The sequence below is a fragment of the Aquarana catesbeiana genome, linkage group LG05, assembly GCF_042186555.1.
Source record: "Aquarana catesbeiana isolate 2022-GZ linkage group LG05, ASM4218655v1, whole genome shotgun sequence".
In the NCBI taxonomy this organism is placed as follows: domain Eukaryota; kingdom Metazoa; phylum Chordata; class Amphibia; order Anura; family Ranidae; genus Aquarana; species Aquarana catesbeiana.
In genome coordinates, this window is record NC_133328.1 from 50474558 (window position 1) to 50492031 (window position 17474).

General features: G+C 41.1%; 1 protein-coding gene across 2 annotated transcripts in view; it reads left to right on the top strand.

Moving 5' to 3' along the window:
* LOC141144246 (macrophage mannose receptor 1-like) overlaps positions 1-17474 on the top strand; it is a 246203-nt gene that overhangs the window by 38269 nt on the left and 190460 nt on the right. For both annotated transcript variants that reach the window (XM_073629729.1, XM_073629727.1), the window contains exons 7-11: positions 1132-1311; positions 2297-2454; positions 3953-4066; positions 15835-15950; positions 16965-17113. In XM_073629729.1, coding sequence (XP_073485830.1) covers positions 1132-1311; positions 2297-2454; positions 3953-4066; positions 15835-15950; positions 16965-17113 — 717 coding nt within the window. The remainder of the gene's footprint in view (positions 1-1131; positions 1312-2296; positions 2455-3952; positions 4067-15834; positions 15951-16964; positions 17114-17474) is intronic.

Here is a 17474-nt window from a genome sequence, read left to right on the forward strand (position 1 = left end):
TGGGACACTATTCCTCCCACTGACACTAATGATCAGACACTATTCATCCCACTGGCACCAACGATGGGACACTATTCCTCCCACTGACACCAACGATGGGACACTATTCCTCCCACTGACACCAATGATGGGACACTATTCCTCCCACTGACACCAATGATGGGACACTATTCCTCCCACTGACACCAATGATGGGTCCCTATTCCTCCCACTGGCACCAATGATGGGACACTATTCCTCCCACTGACACCAATGATGGGAGACTATTCTTCCCACTGACACCAATGGTGGGGCACTATTCCTCCAACTGACACCAACAATGTGACACTATTCCTCCCACTGACACCAATGATGAGGCACTATTCCTCCCACTGACACCAATGATGGGGCATTATTACTCCGCCTAGTACCAATGATGTGGCATTGTTTACTCCCACTGACAACAGGGCATTTTGTTCTCCCACTGGCCATAGTTCGGCCCACCTAAAGTTTGAAGGACAGTAAAGTGGCTCTTTGTTTGGAACTTTTGGAGACCCTTGCTCTATTGGTTGCTGCAGTACAAGGGCCATATGATGACAACCAAAGGACCATCGATTAGGCACCAGGAGGGTGCAACCTTTTGTAAGACTACTATTGTCTGTATCTTCCTGTACCAGTGACCTCTGTTCCACTTATTCCTTATCCTGGAGTCACAGGTACAGGAAATATGTGGTTATGTCCTCAACAGGGATCATGAAAAGCAATCTCACTATTTAAAACTAAAAAAAAAAGGTTTATCTGGAGGTGGACTCTAAAGCCAACCTGTATTCAGTACAGGTGAAACAAAAATGTATTATTCTGCCAGCCTTTGTAAATGAGCCCTATAATTATACCAACATAATATTTTGAGACATGTTTATATTTAACAGATAAAACTATAATTTGTGACCTACTACTGGTAAAATGTAGTGAATATTACAAAGAGCTGGATTTACCACTGAAGGATAGGAAATCTAGATGTTTGCTGAATGAGATCCGAGTGGCAGATGTGCTTTATAACTAGGGTATAGCAAATGAGTGGTAACTAGCTGTTAAATCGACTGGTTTACAAATATGACTGTATACCAAAAATGTTTTTATATTTTGGTACAGATGCCGATCCCATCAATTGTCCACCAATCTGGATCCCCTATGCTGGCTATTGTTATTATTTGTATAAAGAAGCAAAGGCTTGGCAGGATGCCGTGGTGTCTTGTAGGAAAGACGAAGGGGACCTTGCGAGCTTGCACAATGTTGAGGAATCCAGCTTTGCTAATTCAAACTTTGTGCTTGGTAAGTAAGAGTAAACTACCAGCTGTTATTCTACCATGGAAGTTACTGGTTCTGTAACAGTATTAGCTTCTGAAATTGACTTTTGTGGCATTTTGTTAAAGTGGTATTAAGCACAAAACCAAAAATGTTATATATTGCAGCTTTCTCATCATGAGATGTGGTGGTTGTATAAGTTTTCTTTTTTGTAGCATCCTCCTAGATTAGGTTGCTAGTGAGCTTAAGGTAAATTTAGTCTTTTTTTGGCTTCTCTGTAATCATTGGAGCAGAGTGTGATTGTTTTTGGCTGTTCCGGGTCTCACAGGCTGCAGGCTCAACTACTACTCAATGCTTTTTAGTAAGCTCTATAATGTGATGGGCTGGAAAAGGCAGACCCTGAGCTTGAATATTAATGGAACACTAGCTAATCCCTGGGTAGGTGTGCCCAGAAAGTGGGGAGAGAGCCCATAAACAGCCTTAGGCTTGAAGCAGTAGGGTGCTTTGTCCTGGTGGAGGAGATCCCAGCCTGAATGGCTGCTGTCTTTTTGGGTAGATTAGCTGAAGCCTGCAGAGAGCTCATAAAGGTACCAGCTCAGGGATAGCTGGAGGGCTATTACAGAGAGCTTATTGAGATCCTAGCTCTGGAGGAGCTGGGGCATCCTATATTTTTCCTGGAAGAAGTTTTAAGTCAAGAAGTGTCTAGCCAATATTGGACAAGAGGTATCCAATTATCTAGGGACATTATGAGCAGAGGCATGGAAGTGGGATCCTAATGACTGTCTGTTGTCTAACCCCTTGTGTGGCTTTGTCAATGCTGTTAAAGTGGGATTTGTCCTGTTGGAAGTCCCAGAAGTGATTGTGGCTCTAGTCTCGGCAAAGAAGTGTGTGTGTGTGTGTGTGTGTGTGTGTGTGGGGGGGGTACCTCCAAGTGGATTATTATCATTAATAAAAACACCTACACCACTGCCATTTACAAAAATCACTAAACTGTTTGAATATTCTCTTATAGAAGGTGGAAAGGATGTTTGGCTTGGACTGAATGATTTAAAGACGGAAATGCTTTTTGAGTGGAGCGATGGCACTCCCGTGACCTATACGGTGTGGCAGAGAGGAGAACCTTCACACATGAATAACAGAAAAGAGGACTGTGTCGCTTTAAACACTACGGTGCGTTACAGCTGGGCAGAATTAATGAGACCCTGTCACCACTCCCTACCCTACTCAAAAACACAGGATGGCCGTCATGTGGACATCATTTGAGAATGACAACAAGGGGTGTTGCATAGATACATAGTTACACTAAAAAAAAAAGACACAAGTCCATCCAGTTCAACTAATAGAAAAATAAATAAATAGAAAACCTCCATATACAGAGTCCTATACCTACAGTCAATCCAGAGGAAGACAAAAAAAACCCCTATAATGCATGGTTCTACTTGTTCCAGTGGGGTTAAAAAAAATACTCAAGTGATATTAAAGGCAAGTTTAAAAAAAAAAAAAAATAACCCAAAAATGTTATACTTTTTTGTTCTGTGTAGTGATTTTGCATAGAGCAGCCCCGATCCTCCTCTTCTCGGGTCCCCAATGGCACTCCTGGCCCCTCCCTCCTGCCAATTGCACCAGAGCAAACAGCTTTCTATGGGGGTACCTGGGCCGCTGCTCTGTGTGTCCACCCACACATAGAGCTGCGGCATGGTTCCGCCCCTCTCTCTTCTCATTGGTTGTGATTGACAGTAGTAGGAGCCAATGGCTCCCTCAGGAAGAAGGATAGTCTCAGGAGAGTCTAGGCTCTCCTGCACATGGCTGGATCGAGATGGGGCTCAGGTAAGTATTAGGGGGGCTGGATGGGCTGCTGCACAAAGAAGGTTTTATACCTTCATACATAGAATGCATAAAGGTAAAAAAAACTTGAGCCTTTAGTATCACTTTCATTCCTGATCTCCCAAAGGAGATATTCCCTGGATCAACACTCTGTGATGTTATTACCTACAAATGTTAAGATCCAATTATATTTTGTGCATTTAGGAATGCATCCCACTATTTTTTCAAGCAATCTAATGAGCCGATCAGAACTATTTTTTAGTTGATACAACTAAGGAGTACCAGCTGTTCGCCTATCAAAGTGAATGTTAGTGAATAAGGATGAGCTTGGGTTTGGTCCGGAACCAGAAGGAAAATGTCAGTGCCAGTCAAATCAGCTAAGGCCAAGGCATTCCCCACCCCGCAGCTGCACATACACAAATGGACAGGGCTGCTTGTGACATCATTGACTTAATATGGCCACAAGACCATATTCGTTCAGTGACATTGGAACGGATAACTTCTTTCTGGGGTTCAGCCAACATGGATTTGAAACAAACCCCAGCTCATCCCTTTTAGTGAATAAGGTAAACCTGAGTTCACTTTAAATATTGAATCATTAAGCAAGGGGTATAAAAAAACAAAACAAAAAAAAAAACAGGATATTTTTTCTGGCACATTATTGGGTATGCAAAGTTAACACAGCCTCACCTTACTAACATTCACTTTGCTGATTGAACAGTCTTTATTCCATTAGTAGTGTTAAGAGCTGCACAAACTGTTGGCAGCTTGGCGCTATATAAATCCTGTATAATAATAACATAGCTCAGAATTTAATTAGCATTTTCTTTCCTTTTCTGTTCAGCTTGGTCACTGGTCAGATCAGGCATGCGAGAAGAAGCTCCCTTATATTTGCAAGAGAAAACCCTTGCCGATTGATCACGAGCGAAAGCCAATTGATGAGCCCGGCTGCAGTACGGTAATTCATTGAATTTCAATTTATTACTTGTTTGTAAATTTCTCTCTAGCTGTTTTATATGGTCAGCTTGAACATTCCAAGAGTCTCTTGAACACGTCAAGGCGTAGCTCCCAACTGTCCCTGATTTGGTGGACAGTCCCCGATCTGGAGAAATGTCCCTCTGTCCCTCTTTCCTCCTCATTGGTCCCTCATTTTGGTCTGATCCATATAGTTGTATATAAAAAAGGACTTTTTATCTTTCAATAAGTGTTTCCCGGTGCTAAACCTTTCATCCAGTTTCTAAATTGCTGCATTTGTACATTTTAATAGCCAATATAAAGGAATAGTAGTGTTTTTTTTTTGGTTAATTCTCCTTTAAGGGGGTGTGGCAGGGGGCGTGTCCTATGCCTACATATGTTTATTAGTAGGGGTCCCTCATTCCTATCTCAAAATGTTGGGAGGTATGATCAAGGTGTTATGTTACACTTGTTCAAGCCAATTCACATTACAGAAGGATCATGCCTGTTCCTGGCATAACATTAAGGGAACCTATACCCTATATCAGAGTATTGAATACATATTCTTTATTTTTCTTTACTCTAGGCAAACAGCTAAATACATAGATGAAATACAATCATGTGGGATTTTTTTTTTTACCTGCCAAAGCAATTGCATTTCTGTCAATCCAGTTCTAGGATCTACACAGCTCTGGCACACAGCAAAACCCTATTTGATAGATCAGGAAATTTGATTTTTCTCTACTGCAGTTAAAGTGAAACTAAAGGGGTTAAGTAAAACTTACAAGTATTGTCTCTCCTTCATCTAGTAAGTGTGAAAAGAAAGGCAGCAGACCCCCCCCACTGGGTGACCCCACCCCCATATTTACCTTTAATTCGGCGAGTGTCTCTCAATGGGACATGTTGTGTTCCGTGAGCGGCAAGGTTTTTTTTTATGCGTGTCGGCACTAACCGCTGACGCTGGATTTCCATTGGAGGAATTCCACTGACAGCGGAGGAGTCATGGTTGTTTAGGATGCAGCAGATGCCTGCTCCTTAACAACCAGCTATTATGCACAATGAATTTGGATCCGCCTAAAAATAGAATTTAAAAAATTGGATAACTTTTCGAATGCACACAAATATATGAAACAAATCCTGAAAACGAACTTGACCAGCACATTGAATACGGAGAAACAAAATATCAACCTAATGAATGCATCCAAAAAAAAAACAAAATTCGTAAATGCGTTCGTTCGTACATTCGTACATTCTTTCATTCGTACATTTTTACATTTGTTCATTTGTAAATTCGTACATTCGTAAATTCGTAAAATCGTACATTTGTAAATTAGAAAATTCGGAAATTTGTAAATTCGAAGTTTGAAAATCCAAAAACCCGAAAATTCAAAAATCTGAAATAGTAACTAACTATTAAATTATAGGTATTGTAATTTCCTTTCAAATTTGACTGTCAGTGAACGTAACAAATACGAATTTATCCGAAGTTACGAATTATCCAAAACGAATGCTGAATCTAAACAAATGGAACTGAACAAATTAATAATAAATAATAATAATAAAACGCTGTTATTATTATTATTTATTATTATTAATTCATTACGTTCCATTCCATTTTTTCAGAAATTACAATACCTATAATTTAAAAGTTACTAGTAATTTTCGAATTTACAAATTTACGAATTCACTAATTTACTAATGTACGAATGTACGAATGCCCGAATTTACGAATGTCTAATTTTATCGAATTTACGAATATTCGGAAAAAATTCGTTAAACAAGTTTTCGTTAATTCGGATATTCCCAAATTAACGAATTTGTCGAAATTCGTTAAAAAACGAATTCGGAAAGAAACGAATTGCACATGCCTACGTTTTAGTCACAGCACTACTTTTTTTATTTGATTGTAAGTGAGTTTATTACTTCACATTGTATTGTGGGAGCAGTGACACTTTATTTGTTGTTATTCATGCACAATAGGTAGACATAAAGGAAAAAGAACATCCAAACATATCACTAGAGGTTGCCAACATCCCTTGTGAGATCAATGGAGAAGGAAGTACCCCCCAAGAAACAGCAACAAATATGCAAAAGTAGAAAAATACAAATTTTATTAAATAAATATACATGTATACAAATATCAAACCACTAAAAAACAGATGACAAACAGAGGATGAATTCCCATGAAGTCCAGACAGTCCAACGCGTTTCAGGACACAAACGTCCCTTCATCGGGGCAAAAAGTCAGGAAGGAATTACACTGTGTAGAAATCAAATACATGAATAAGAACAACAAAAAATATTTGTATCATAGGACATACAGCATGAAAATTGCATAGAGGCATACCCTGAATGGTCATCATGTAGTTACACTGCTGGACCGGGGGCAAAATGGCATCCCAGTCATACACCAAGGATGTCACACGGACACAGATGTACCAAGTGGGCCACCAAGCATCCACACAAGTCCCACCATGGTAGCAAAGTGGCACACAAGTGATTATGAGTCGCCAAATTTTGTTGAAATGTTCCAAAAATGCACAGCCTGATAAAAAATGGGATAAAAAAGAAAAAAAGAACGATATTTGGAAATATATGAAGGGTGTGTGTATATTGGACTGCACCACATCGGCCAAAAAATGTATATATATCTATATCAATACCTTATTAAAAATCCACACTAGGGGTAAGGCAGGAGAGCCACAGTAGTCAAGGGGGAAAAGAGAGAGACACCCATGCCAATCTTCAAGTAGAAATATGAATCTACGAGCAAATATGAAGAAAAAAAATTCTCAAAAGAAACCCAGACATCGTTAAGAACAATTTTTGTTGTTCTTATTCATGTATTTGATTTCTACACAGTGTAATTCCTTCCTGACTTTTAACCCCTGATGAAGGGACGTTTGTGTCCTGAAACGCGTTGGCCTGTCTGGACTTCATGGGAATTCATCCTCTGTCATCTGTTTTTTAGTGGTTTGATATGTGTATATATGTATATTTAATTAATAATATTTGTATTTTTGTACTTTTGCATATTTGTTGCCGTTAAAGTCCCAGTTTCTTGGGGGGTACTTCCTTCTCCATTCATGCACAATAGAGTTATTTCCTTTTTGCGCAGGTTTTTTTTTATATTTTTGCACTATAATCTATATAGCCAGTCCAGAATTTCCGACTTCACTGATTGCATGCTTGTTCCTGGTCAGTGACTCACTAAGTACTGAAATCAAGTTTAGGATGGGAGCTCTTTTTGGTGTGCTGGCCATTTTTCCTATTGTGGGTTTTCACTGTATGTCCGTTGACCATGCACTCTCAACAAGGCAGCTACAGTGCATTGAAAAAGTATTCATACCCCGTGAAATTTTCAACATTTTGTTATGTAACAACCAAAAACGTAAATGTATTTTATTGGGATTTTATGTGATAGACCAACACAAATTGGCACATAATTGTGACGTGGAAGGAAAATGATGAATGGTTTTCAACATTTTTTATAAATAAATATGTGAAAATTGACGTGCATTTATATTCAGCCCCCCTGAGTCAATACTTTGTAGAACCACCTTTCACTGCAATTACAGCTGCAAGTCTTTTTGGGGATGTCTCTACCAGCTTTGCACATCTAGAGAGTGACATTTTTGCCCATTCTTCTTTGTAAAATATCTCAAGCTCTGTCAGATTGGATGGAGAGCGTCTGTGAACAGCAATTTTCAAGTCTTGCCACAGATTCTCAATTGAATTTAGGTCTGAATTTTGACTAAGCCAATCTAACTCATCAATATGCTTTTATCAAAACTATTCCATTGTAGCTCTGGCTGTATGTTTAGGGTCATTGTCCTGCTGGAAGGTGAACCTCCACCCCAGTCTCAAGTCTTTTGCAGACTGTAATGCCCTGTACACACGGCCGGATTTTCCGATGGAAAATGTCCGATCGGAGCGTGTTGTCGGAAATTATGACCGTGTGTAGGCTCCATCGGACATTTTCCATCGGATTTTCCGACACACAAAGTTTGAGCAGGATATAAAATTTTCAGGCAACAAAATCCGTTGTCGGAAATTCCGATCGTGTGTACACAAATCCGACGGACAAAGTGCCACGCATGCTCAGAATAAATAAAGAGATGAAAGCTATTGGCCACTGCCCCGTTTATAGTCCCGACGTACGTGTTTTACGTCACTGCGTTCAGAATGATTGGATTTTCCGACAACTTTGTGTGACCGTGTGTATGCAAGACAAGTTTGAGCCAACATCCGTCGGAAAAAATCCTAGGATTTTGTTGTCGGAATGTTCGAACAAAGTCCGACAGTGTGTACGGGGCATAACAGGTTTTCTACTAATATATATTGCCCTGTATTTGGCTCCATCCATCTTCCCATCAACACTGACCAGCTTCCCTGTCCCTGCTGAAGAAAAGCATGGTGTGTTCAGGGTGATGTGCAGTGTTAGTTTTCTGCCACGCATAGTGTTTTGCTTTTAGGCCAGAAAGTTCAATTTTGGTCTCATCTGACCAGAGCACCTTCTTTCACATGTTTGCTGTGTCCCCCACATGGCTTCTCACAAACTGCAAAGGGGACTTTTTATGACTTTCTTTCAAAAATGTCTTTCTTCTTGCCACTTGTCCATAAAGAACAGATTTGTGAAGTGTATGGCTAATAGTTGTCCTGTGGACAGATTCTCCCACCTGAGCTGTGGATCTCTGCAGCTCCTCCAGAGTTACCATGGGCCTCTTGGCTGCTTCTCTGATTAATGCTCTCCTTGCCCGGCCTGTCAGTTTAGGTGGACGGCCATGTCTTGGTAGGCTTACAGTTGTGCCATACTCTTTCCATTTTCGGATGATGGATTGAACAGTGCTGAGATGTTCAAAGCTTGGGATATTTTTCTGTAACATAACCCTGCTTTAAACTTCTCTACAACTTTATCCCTGACCTGTCTGGTGTGTTCCTTGGGCTTCATGATGCTGTTTGTTCACTAAGGTTCTCTAAGAAACCTCTGAGGGCTTCACAGAACAGCTGTATTTATACTGAGATTACATTTCACACAGGTGAACTCTATTTACTAATTAGGTAACTTCTAAAGACAATTGGTACTACTAGATTTTAGTTAGCGGTATCAGAGTAAAGGGGGCTAAATACAAATGCCCGCCACAATTTTTCACATATTTATTTGTAAAAAAATTGGAAAACCATTTATCATTTGCCTTTCCACTTCACAATTTTGTGCCACTTTGTGTTGGTCTATCGCATACAATCCCAATAAAAAACATTTATGTTTTTGGTTGTAACGTGACAAAATGTGGAAAATTTCAAGGGGTGTGAATACTTTTTTAAGGCACTGTGGACCTGTACCTATCCTCTGTATGAGGCTGTGTGAGTGGATATTGGGAATCTGAGCTGTGTTTTTGGTGAATACCAAGTAAGAGAGTAAAAAAAAATATTGAATAAATAAAACAGAACAAATTTGACAGTTTAAATTTGGAGATCAATTTTCTGAACAAATGTGACTCACTTCTGTGTTCCTGGTAGTGTGGTCCAAGGTTGCACAATATGCTGACCCACACCTTGTCCATTTCCCTTTTTGTGGTTTGGTGTCAAAATTGCTCTTTTGTGCATTTCTTGTTCCAAAAATGAAATTTATATTAAGTTTTTTTCTTGTTTGAGAGATAATAAAATTAATTAATAATTAAAATTATTAATTAAAAAGAATTTGAAGTTTTGGAGGAAGTTGAGCGCAAAAAAGGGACATTTTTCAGTTAAAGTATAACTAAAGGCAAAACTTTTTTTTTAGTTTTGGATAGAGTGAAGAGGGATTAGAACACCTGTAGGTTTTTATTGCTGTCTGTGCTCCCATTAAAGAGATTAGATTGCTTTAACCGCTTCACGACCGCCTCACGCAGATATACTGCGGCAGAAGGGCACGTACAGGCATATTAATGTACCTGTACATTGCCCTTTAAGAGGCAGCTTGCGGACGCACCGGGGAGCTCCGTGACCATGATCGCGGGTCCCACAGACTCCGCGGGGATACCTGCGATTATCTCACGGTGAGGAAGAACAGGGAGGTACTAATGTAAACAAACATTTCCCCGTTCTGCCTAATGACACTGTCACTGATCACAGCTCCCTGTAATCAGGGGCTATGATCAGTGATGTGTCACCCACAGCCCCTCCCCCCCACAGTTAGAATCACTCCCTAGGACACACTTACCCCCTACAGCGCCACCTAGTGGTTAACCCCTTCACTGCCAGTCACATTTACACAGTAATCAATGCATTTTTAATTGCACTGATCGCTGTATAAATGTGAATGGTCCCAAAATCACGCCAAAAGTGTCCGATGTGTCCGCCATAATGTTGTAGTCACGATAAAAATCTCTGATCGCCACCATTAGTAGTAAAAAAAAAAAATTATCAATAAAAATGCCATAAATCTATCCCCTATTTTGTGCACGCTATAACTTTTGCGCAAACCAATGAATAAACGCTTATTGCGATTTTTTTTTTACCAAAAATATGTAGAAGAATACGTATCGGCCTAAACTGAGGAAAAAAAATGTTTTTTTATATATTTTTTGGGGATATTTATTATAGCAAAAAGTAAAAAATATTGTGTTTTTTTCAAAATTGTCGCTATTTTTTTGTTTATAGCGCAAAAAATAAAAACCGCAGAGGTGATCAAATACCACCAAAAGAAAGCTCTATTTGTGGAAAAAAAAGGACATCAATTTTGTTTAGGAGCCACGTCGCACAACCGCGCAATTGTCAGTTAAAACGACGCAGTGCCGAATCGCAAAAAGTGCTCTGGTCAGGAAGGGGGTATATTCTTCCGGTGCTGAAGTGGTTAAAAAAGGCCTGGATTCTTTCCTAAATGTACATAATATAATATAGCTGGGAACTGACATTGATAGGTAAAATTGATCCAAGGAAAATCTGATTACCTCTCGGGGGATCAGGAAGGAATTTTTTCCCCTGCTGTAGCAAATTGGAGCATGGTTTGCTGGGTTTTTTGCCTTCCCCTGGATCAACTGTAGGTATGGGATTGTATTTTTTTCTCTTTTGGTTGAATTGGATGGACTTGTGTCTTTTTCCATTCTGACTAACTATGTAACTATGTAAAGAGATTCACCCTCTCTGTTAAGCTGGCCATACATTATACAATTTTCTTGTTCGATTTCCTTTAGATTTACCTTTAACTATGTAGTGCAAGGGCCTGCCTGATTGCATACAAATTCAACGTGTTTAGGTTTGACCTCCTATTATATGGTTTTGGTAAATCTAAAGGAAAATTGTACAAGCAAATTGTATAATGTATGGCCAGCCTTTCACCTGTTTATTATTATCATTGAAAGTGAAAGGAAATGAAAAACCCTACATTTTGGGTTGTCCCCAAAAAAGTAATAAAGAGGGAATCTTCCAATGGGGACACTAGTTCTGGTGACCTGGGGGACCCCAAGGAATTCCCTTAATTTGCAGGGATTTCCTCTCACTTCCTGTTTGGGTATGGGACAGGAAGCAAAGTGAAATCTCCCCAATGAAGCACAGATGGCAAAACAAAATCTGACAGGGGTTATAACCCTTCCTTGCTCTATCCAAAATGAAAAAAAGAAGTTTAGCCTATAGTTCTACTTTAAGAATAATTGAATATATTTTATTTGTAGCACTACCCCCAGAGGAGCCACTTGATATTTGGGTTTTCTGTTCTTTTGCCTCGACTTGGTGAACAACTTCAGTCCCTCTGCCACTCCAGGTTAAATAAAGAGGATACTGCACTGCTATGACTACCATAAATGCAAATATTCAATACACACTACAGCTCTGTACAAGAAAGAAACATTCAGACTGGTTAAGAATGAAGCAATGTGTTATATTATAATGTATTAAAATAGATGGCAGTAAGTGGATGTAGAAACAATTAGAATGTAAATCAAACACAGTTCTAGACAAAGGAGTTAATATAATGCTGCCATCTAGAATAGGTCTATGTATATAAATGGTAATCCACAAATCAACATTAATCAGTGACACAGATAACAGTAATGGCAAAAGCGGTCAATGCTGTTTTAACTTTCCTGCCCCCAGTAAAATGTACTGTTAGAAATAATTTTGCTAAGACCCAGACCTTACTGCAGATGTACCCCTGTCTATAGGCAGCAAGTGTAGAACAAAAAAAGTGTAGAACCTTGTAGAACAGCTATCTGAGGAGACAATTATTTGCCCTAGTTCTTCAGCCAGCTAGCGTTGGGGCCCTGTCTTTACAGTGGTGGTGCATATAAATACAGTCCTAGTAAAGTCTGCAATAAGTCAAATGTCCTGTCCCTATATGCTCAGTCTCTACTAGAATCAATAATTCAATGGCAGCAATGCTCTTTCACCAGTCCCAGTGATAAAACCCAATGGTCCTGCTGTTCAGACATCTTCTAGATATGACTGGGGTGGCTCTGGTTATCAGCCCACAGACCAACAGTGCTCCAGTTTCTCTACAGCAAGACACTGGGTCCTGACAGTAGCTTAATCCCCGCTCCCTAGCACACAGCATCCCAATCTCTGGCTCAGGCCGCTGACTAGTGGCTGGATGGTGTGCACTTAGGAAGATAGATGTGCACACCCTGATCCTTTCACTGCAAGAGGAAGTCGCTCGGTTCATAGTCTGGGAAAAAACAGCTCCTGCTGTAGCCCAAATGATCCATAAGCTTCCACATCATGGCTCTCCTTCTGAATTTCCACAGTCTATTTGTGGTAAGGTAAACCGGCAGTCAGTTCCCTACCGCGCATGCACGAAGCACATAGTGCTTTCTGAATGGCTAAAGGAAGAAGGGGGCCGAACTTTCATGTGATCTTGCTGCGGCGAGATCTCTCGGAAGTGGGGACAGGTACCCGTCAAAAACAGGTACCTGCTCCCCCCCCGAAAAGGTGCCAAATGCAGCACTGGGGGGGGGGGTGACTTGTTAGCTCCCCCTGTTGGGTGGAGGTGAGATTGGGGTTGATTTACTAAAACTAAACCGCAACTAATACGCACTGCTTGATAGGAGGAGACAACAGAGTGAGCAAAGGGATGACCTCATTAGTCTTCTGCTGTTCATTCACGGTCCAGTAAAAACGGCTGAGAATGAAGAGATAACACTATATCCCTTTTGTAGTCAAACTAATTGATGTAATCTGTCTGGCTGTCCCGTGTGGCAGAGCTTTGTAAATCCAGGGAATGTAGGTACAGAAATACAATTCATTTGGCTAAAAAACAGCTCTCATGTATGTAATTCATCTGTGTATTCAGCTGTTTGTCTGGAGTTCAGATTTAATCTACACAGATTTTCTGATGTGTTGGAGAAAAGGAACACTAGAGTTGTCACCATTTCTTCAAGCCAAACACTATAGACGCACACGGAAAAATGTTATCATTAAGGGGGACAGCGGACTATGGTGTAAAGGGGAACGCTGATGTAAGAGGGTTTCTGCTAACCACTCCTCCCACTTACATCAGAATTCCCAGCATTTCCCCTTAAATTAGGGTTCTCAAAGCCCCCCTTACATCAGAGTCCCCCTTACCTTAGTGTACTCATTTGCTTGGAGGCAGGAGACAGAAGGGAGGGTAGGGGGAGACTTCAGTCAAAGACATTGGATGGTCAGCTCACTTACCTGAGGATGGAGGCTCAGGCATCAACACCTTTTATCCATGATGTATCTGCCAGTTGCTGAGCTTCAAACTTCTTGTCCACACATCTGGAGATTGGAGTGTGGATAGACAAACACAGTGGTGGGGCGGGAGGAGGAGGAGCAGATCAAGCCCTCTCTTCCCTCCTGTTTTTGTATGTGGGTGGGGCTCATGTGCACACCTATGCATTCCGAGGTTGTGGTACTCGGTTATTTGGGGCGCCACAGGCCATTCTGAATATTGTGTCCGGGTTTTTAGATGGTCTGAAACCCGGACACACGATTCAAAACCTAGACTGTCCGGGTGAATTTCGGACCGGTGGCAACCCTACTGGTCACATGTGTGCCAAGCTCAGCCAATGATCAAGTTAGTAGGAATTTTCTGGTGGGTCCTGTCTTAAAATCTGAATAAGTACATGTCTCTCCAGCCAAATACTCTATTTAAATTTCCAATTGAGCTTTCAGTTTAAATTAGCTTATTACATTTCAGGTGCATACATTTTTTTTTAGAAAGCAGCCAAATCCTGAATAGAAAAGTTTGTTTCCTGCCAGCAAGGACCATTGCTCTCTGTGTGGAAGCAGTGATCTCTCTGCAGATGTCTTACAGACCCCTTGTGAGACAGTGACAAAACTCTACAGTGGGCTTTGCTCAATGCAGAACTACAAACCTGACTTAGCAGGGGTCACGCTGGACCACTGCAGGGACACCACTGCTTCCACACAGAGAGCAAGTGTCCTTTTCTGTAGCATGTTGGCAGGGGAGCAGGCCTTTCTACTCAGGCTGTGGCTGCTTTCTGAAGAAAATGAACTGCTAAGGCCATTTCACACTGATTCATTTTGGATGCACTTTTGTTCAGTTTAAGAGCCCTTTCACGCTGATGCGCTTTTAATGCCTTCCTATTAACTTACAATGGAAGGTTCTTTTGAAAAAATGCACCAAAGATGCAGCATGCAAGACTTTTCAAAGCGCAGCGCACCTGCAGTGTGAAGGTTCCATAGGATTTAAAAGGAATAAATGTTTAATGCATTTTTCTTCTGCTTTTAAAACCCCAAAATCGTATCAAAAACTGATGTGAAAGGGCCTTAAGGGGCCATTAACTTAAAGTTAAGTTGGGCTTTAAAAAAATTCTAGAGACAACACTTTTAGTCCATTCTCATAAGCAGGGCCGTTTTTAAGGCAGGGCAAAAGGGGCAGCTGCCCTGGGCCCTGTCATTGTTGTGGGGCCCAAAGCATCTGTCTCATACTTGCCAACTATCCTGGTTTAAATTCCCTCGTCCCTTGAGGTTTTAGTCCGTGCTGTGTCCCAATATCTCAGTGTAAAGTGCTGCTACTAATGTTGCCCAGCTCTGCCCTTTTGTTGTGTACAGATGACTCACCTGCAGACCCTGTGTTTACATGTAAATCGCCGGCATTCATATGTAAATAGAGGCGGCATTCATATGTAAATAGCGGCGGGCGGTGGCATTGATATGTATATCATGCCCCCCTGAGGTCATATCCACAGTAATCTCTAGCAGCCAATCAACAAGCAGAAATCATGTGCTGTAACCTCTAGCAACTAATCAGTGAGCCATAATGTGTGCTGTAACCTCTAGCAACCAGTTAGTGAGCAGTAATGATACACTGTAACCTCTGGCAACCAATCGCAATAGCTGCCTGATCTGATTCAGTAAACTGGGGGGGGCCCAAGAAAAGTTTTGCCCAGGGTCCAATCAATATTAAAGACGGCCCTGCTCATAAGTTCACACACATTCTCTACCCCAGTAACAACACAAGAAATTTTGAAAATCCCTCCAACAGGCACATTAATAAAAATGTAATAGATGTTTTAAACCTTCCAAATTCTATCCATAATTAAACAAAGTTGTTGCTGGAGTTTAACTTTACATTTTTTTATGATTAACAGAAAAGATGCCAGGATACAGGTTTTCATGCTATCACCCACAGGTAGATGGCATGAAGAATGACATTCTGTATGGCCAACACTTTAATCTTCTAATTTTGAAACAGTGAAACAGATACATGCACACTGTTAGCCAATGTGCTTCAATTACCTCTTCACAATTGTATGGGCACACAAATACGGAATTTATTCATTCGGTTTGATGATTGTACTCTTATGTTTTCAGGGATGGAAAAGACATGGATTTTATTGCTACTTCATAGGTGACGAAATGTCCAAATTTTCAGAAGCCAACTCCACTTGCAATACACATGCCGCTTTTTTGATGACAGTGGAAGACAGGTACCGTATGTGCAGGTCAGACCCTTGCCTGGTCCCGCTGCCTGTCCCTAGGTCCATTCCCCACTAGGTACACAGCAGCCAGGCACACAGCAGCCTTTTAGTCTCTCCACTCAACTACCAGACAGGAGCTTCTATTTTTGGAAGGTTTATTGGTTTAAGAACTGGGATGGGGAAGAGGGTGAGCCTTGGGATACTCCAGAACTAGTGCAACTTGAAATGAGGACACTCTCTAGTAGAACTAACTTCTTAAATGTAGACCTCTAGTATAAGAGGAAGTGGACTTAAAGCTTCAGGGGGATCCCATACTGGAAACAACCCTAAGTCAGCAAACTCTGGAACAGATCTCTCTCTCAGGCCTTTACTCACCATGTCCCTGTAAACATGGATGTCTCCTTCCAATATTAGCCAGACCCTGTACCATGAGCCTCCCAGATCCTCAGCAGACTTTACTCCAAATTGTTCCTGCAGCTCCAGCAATCAGCTCCCCAACTCCCCCAACCTAGGACCCAGTTGTACCACTTGTAACTGGATAGCCCAGGAGGGCAGATAGCCCCTCCAGTCCGGGTCTCTTTCCACTAGGTAAAGGACCCTGCTATTCTAGGTCACAGACTATTTATGCACACCTCAGCCCCCTGCTGGTCGCCCTCCTGACCAAGGATAGGCTGAGGCAGCATAAATAGTCATGCAGCCCATTTGATTGCTCCACACCTGTGTTCCAAAACAACCCAGAGAGTTCTGAAATGCAGAAAATTTGAAGCCTGTGAAACTCAGAACAGCCAAAAGCTCAACCAGCTCTTCTGGCTACAGAGGAGCAAAAACTAAATTTGCCAAAACCTACTAGCACCTAACCAGGAGGATGCTACATATATAATGTGCCAAAATTCCTTTTTGTATCAATCTTCTGCTTTTTCAAGAAAATGTATTTTATTCTTACAATTCAGCAAAATATCAATTAGTTTAAGAAGGAATGTTGATAATATTATGACAGGATGTTGATTTTTTTGGCATTTGCAGATTTGAACAGGCCTATCTAACAAGTCTGATCGGGCTTAGACCAGAGAAATATTTCTGGACAGGACTCTCAAACATGGGGGAAAAGGAGACTTTTACATGGACCAACAAGGAAAGGGTTTTGTACACTCACTGGGATGCTGAGAGTCCTGGTAAGTCACCCAATTTTATTGCTCCTTGTTTGAGTCGGGAATGGATAACATTAGAGAAATCTAAAGGGCTAATGACTATGACAGCCCCAGATGCAGGTTAAAGTGGTTGTAAACCTCTAAAATGAAAAATGAACAAAGCATATCCCTCTATAATGTACTAGTCTCAATCGTAGTGCGGTCTGATCTATCTGATCCCTCCCCCTCTGCTAATGCATGAGTCACAGGTTAAGCCAACACCACAGAATCTCGAGAGATGGTCCCACCCCCTCTCCAGCACACAGAAGGTGATTGACAGCCTCAGCTGTGCATGTTTCCCTATGAGACCGTGTATAGGGGGTGTGTCCTGTCCCTCCACTTAGGT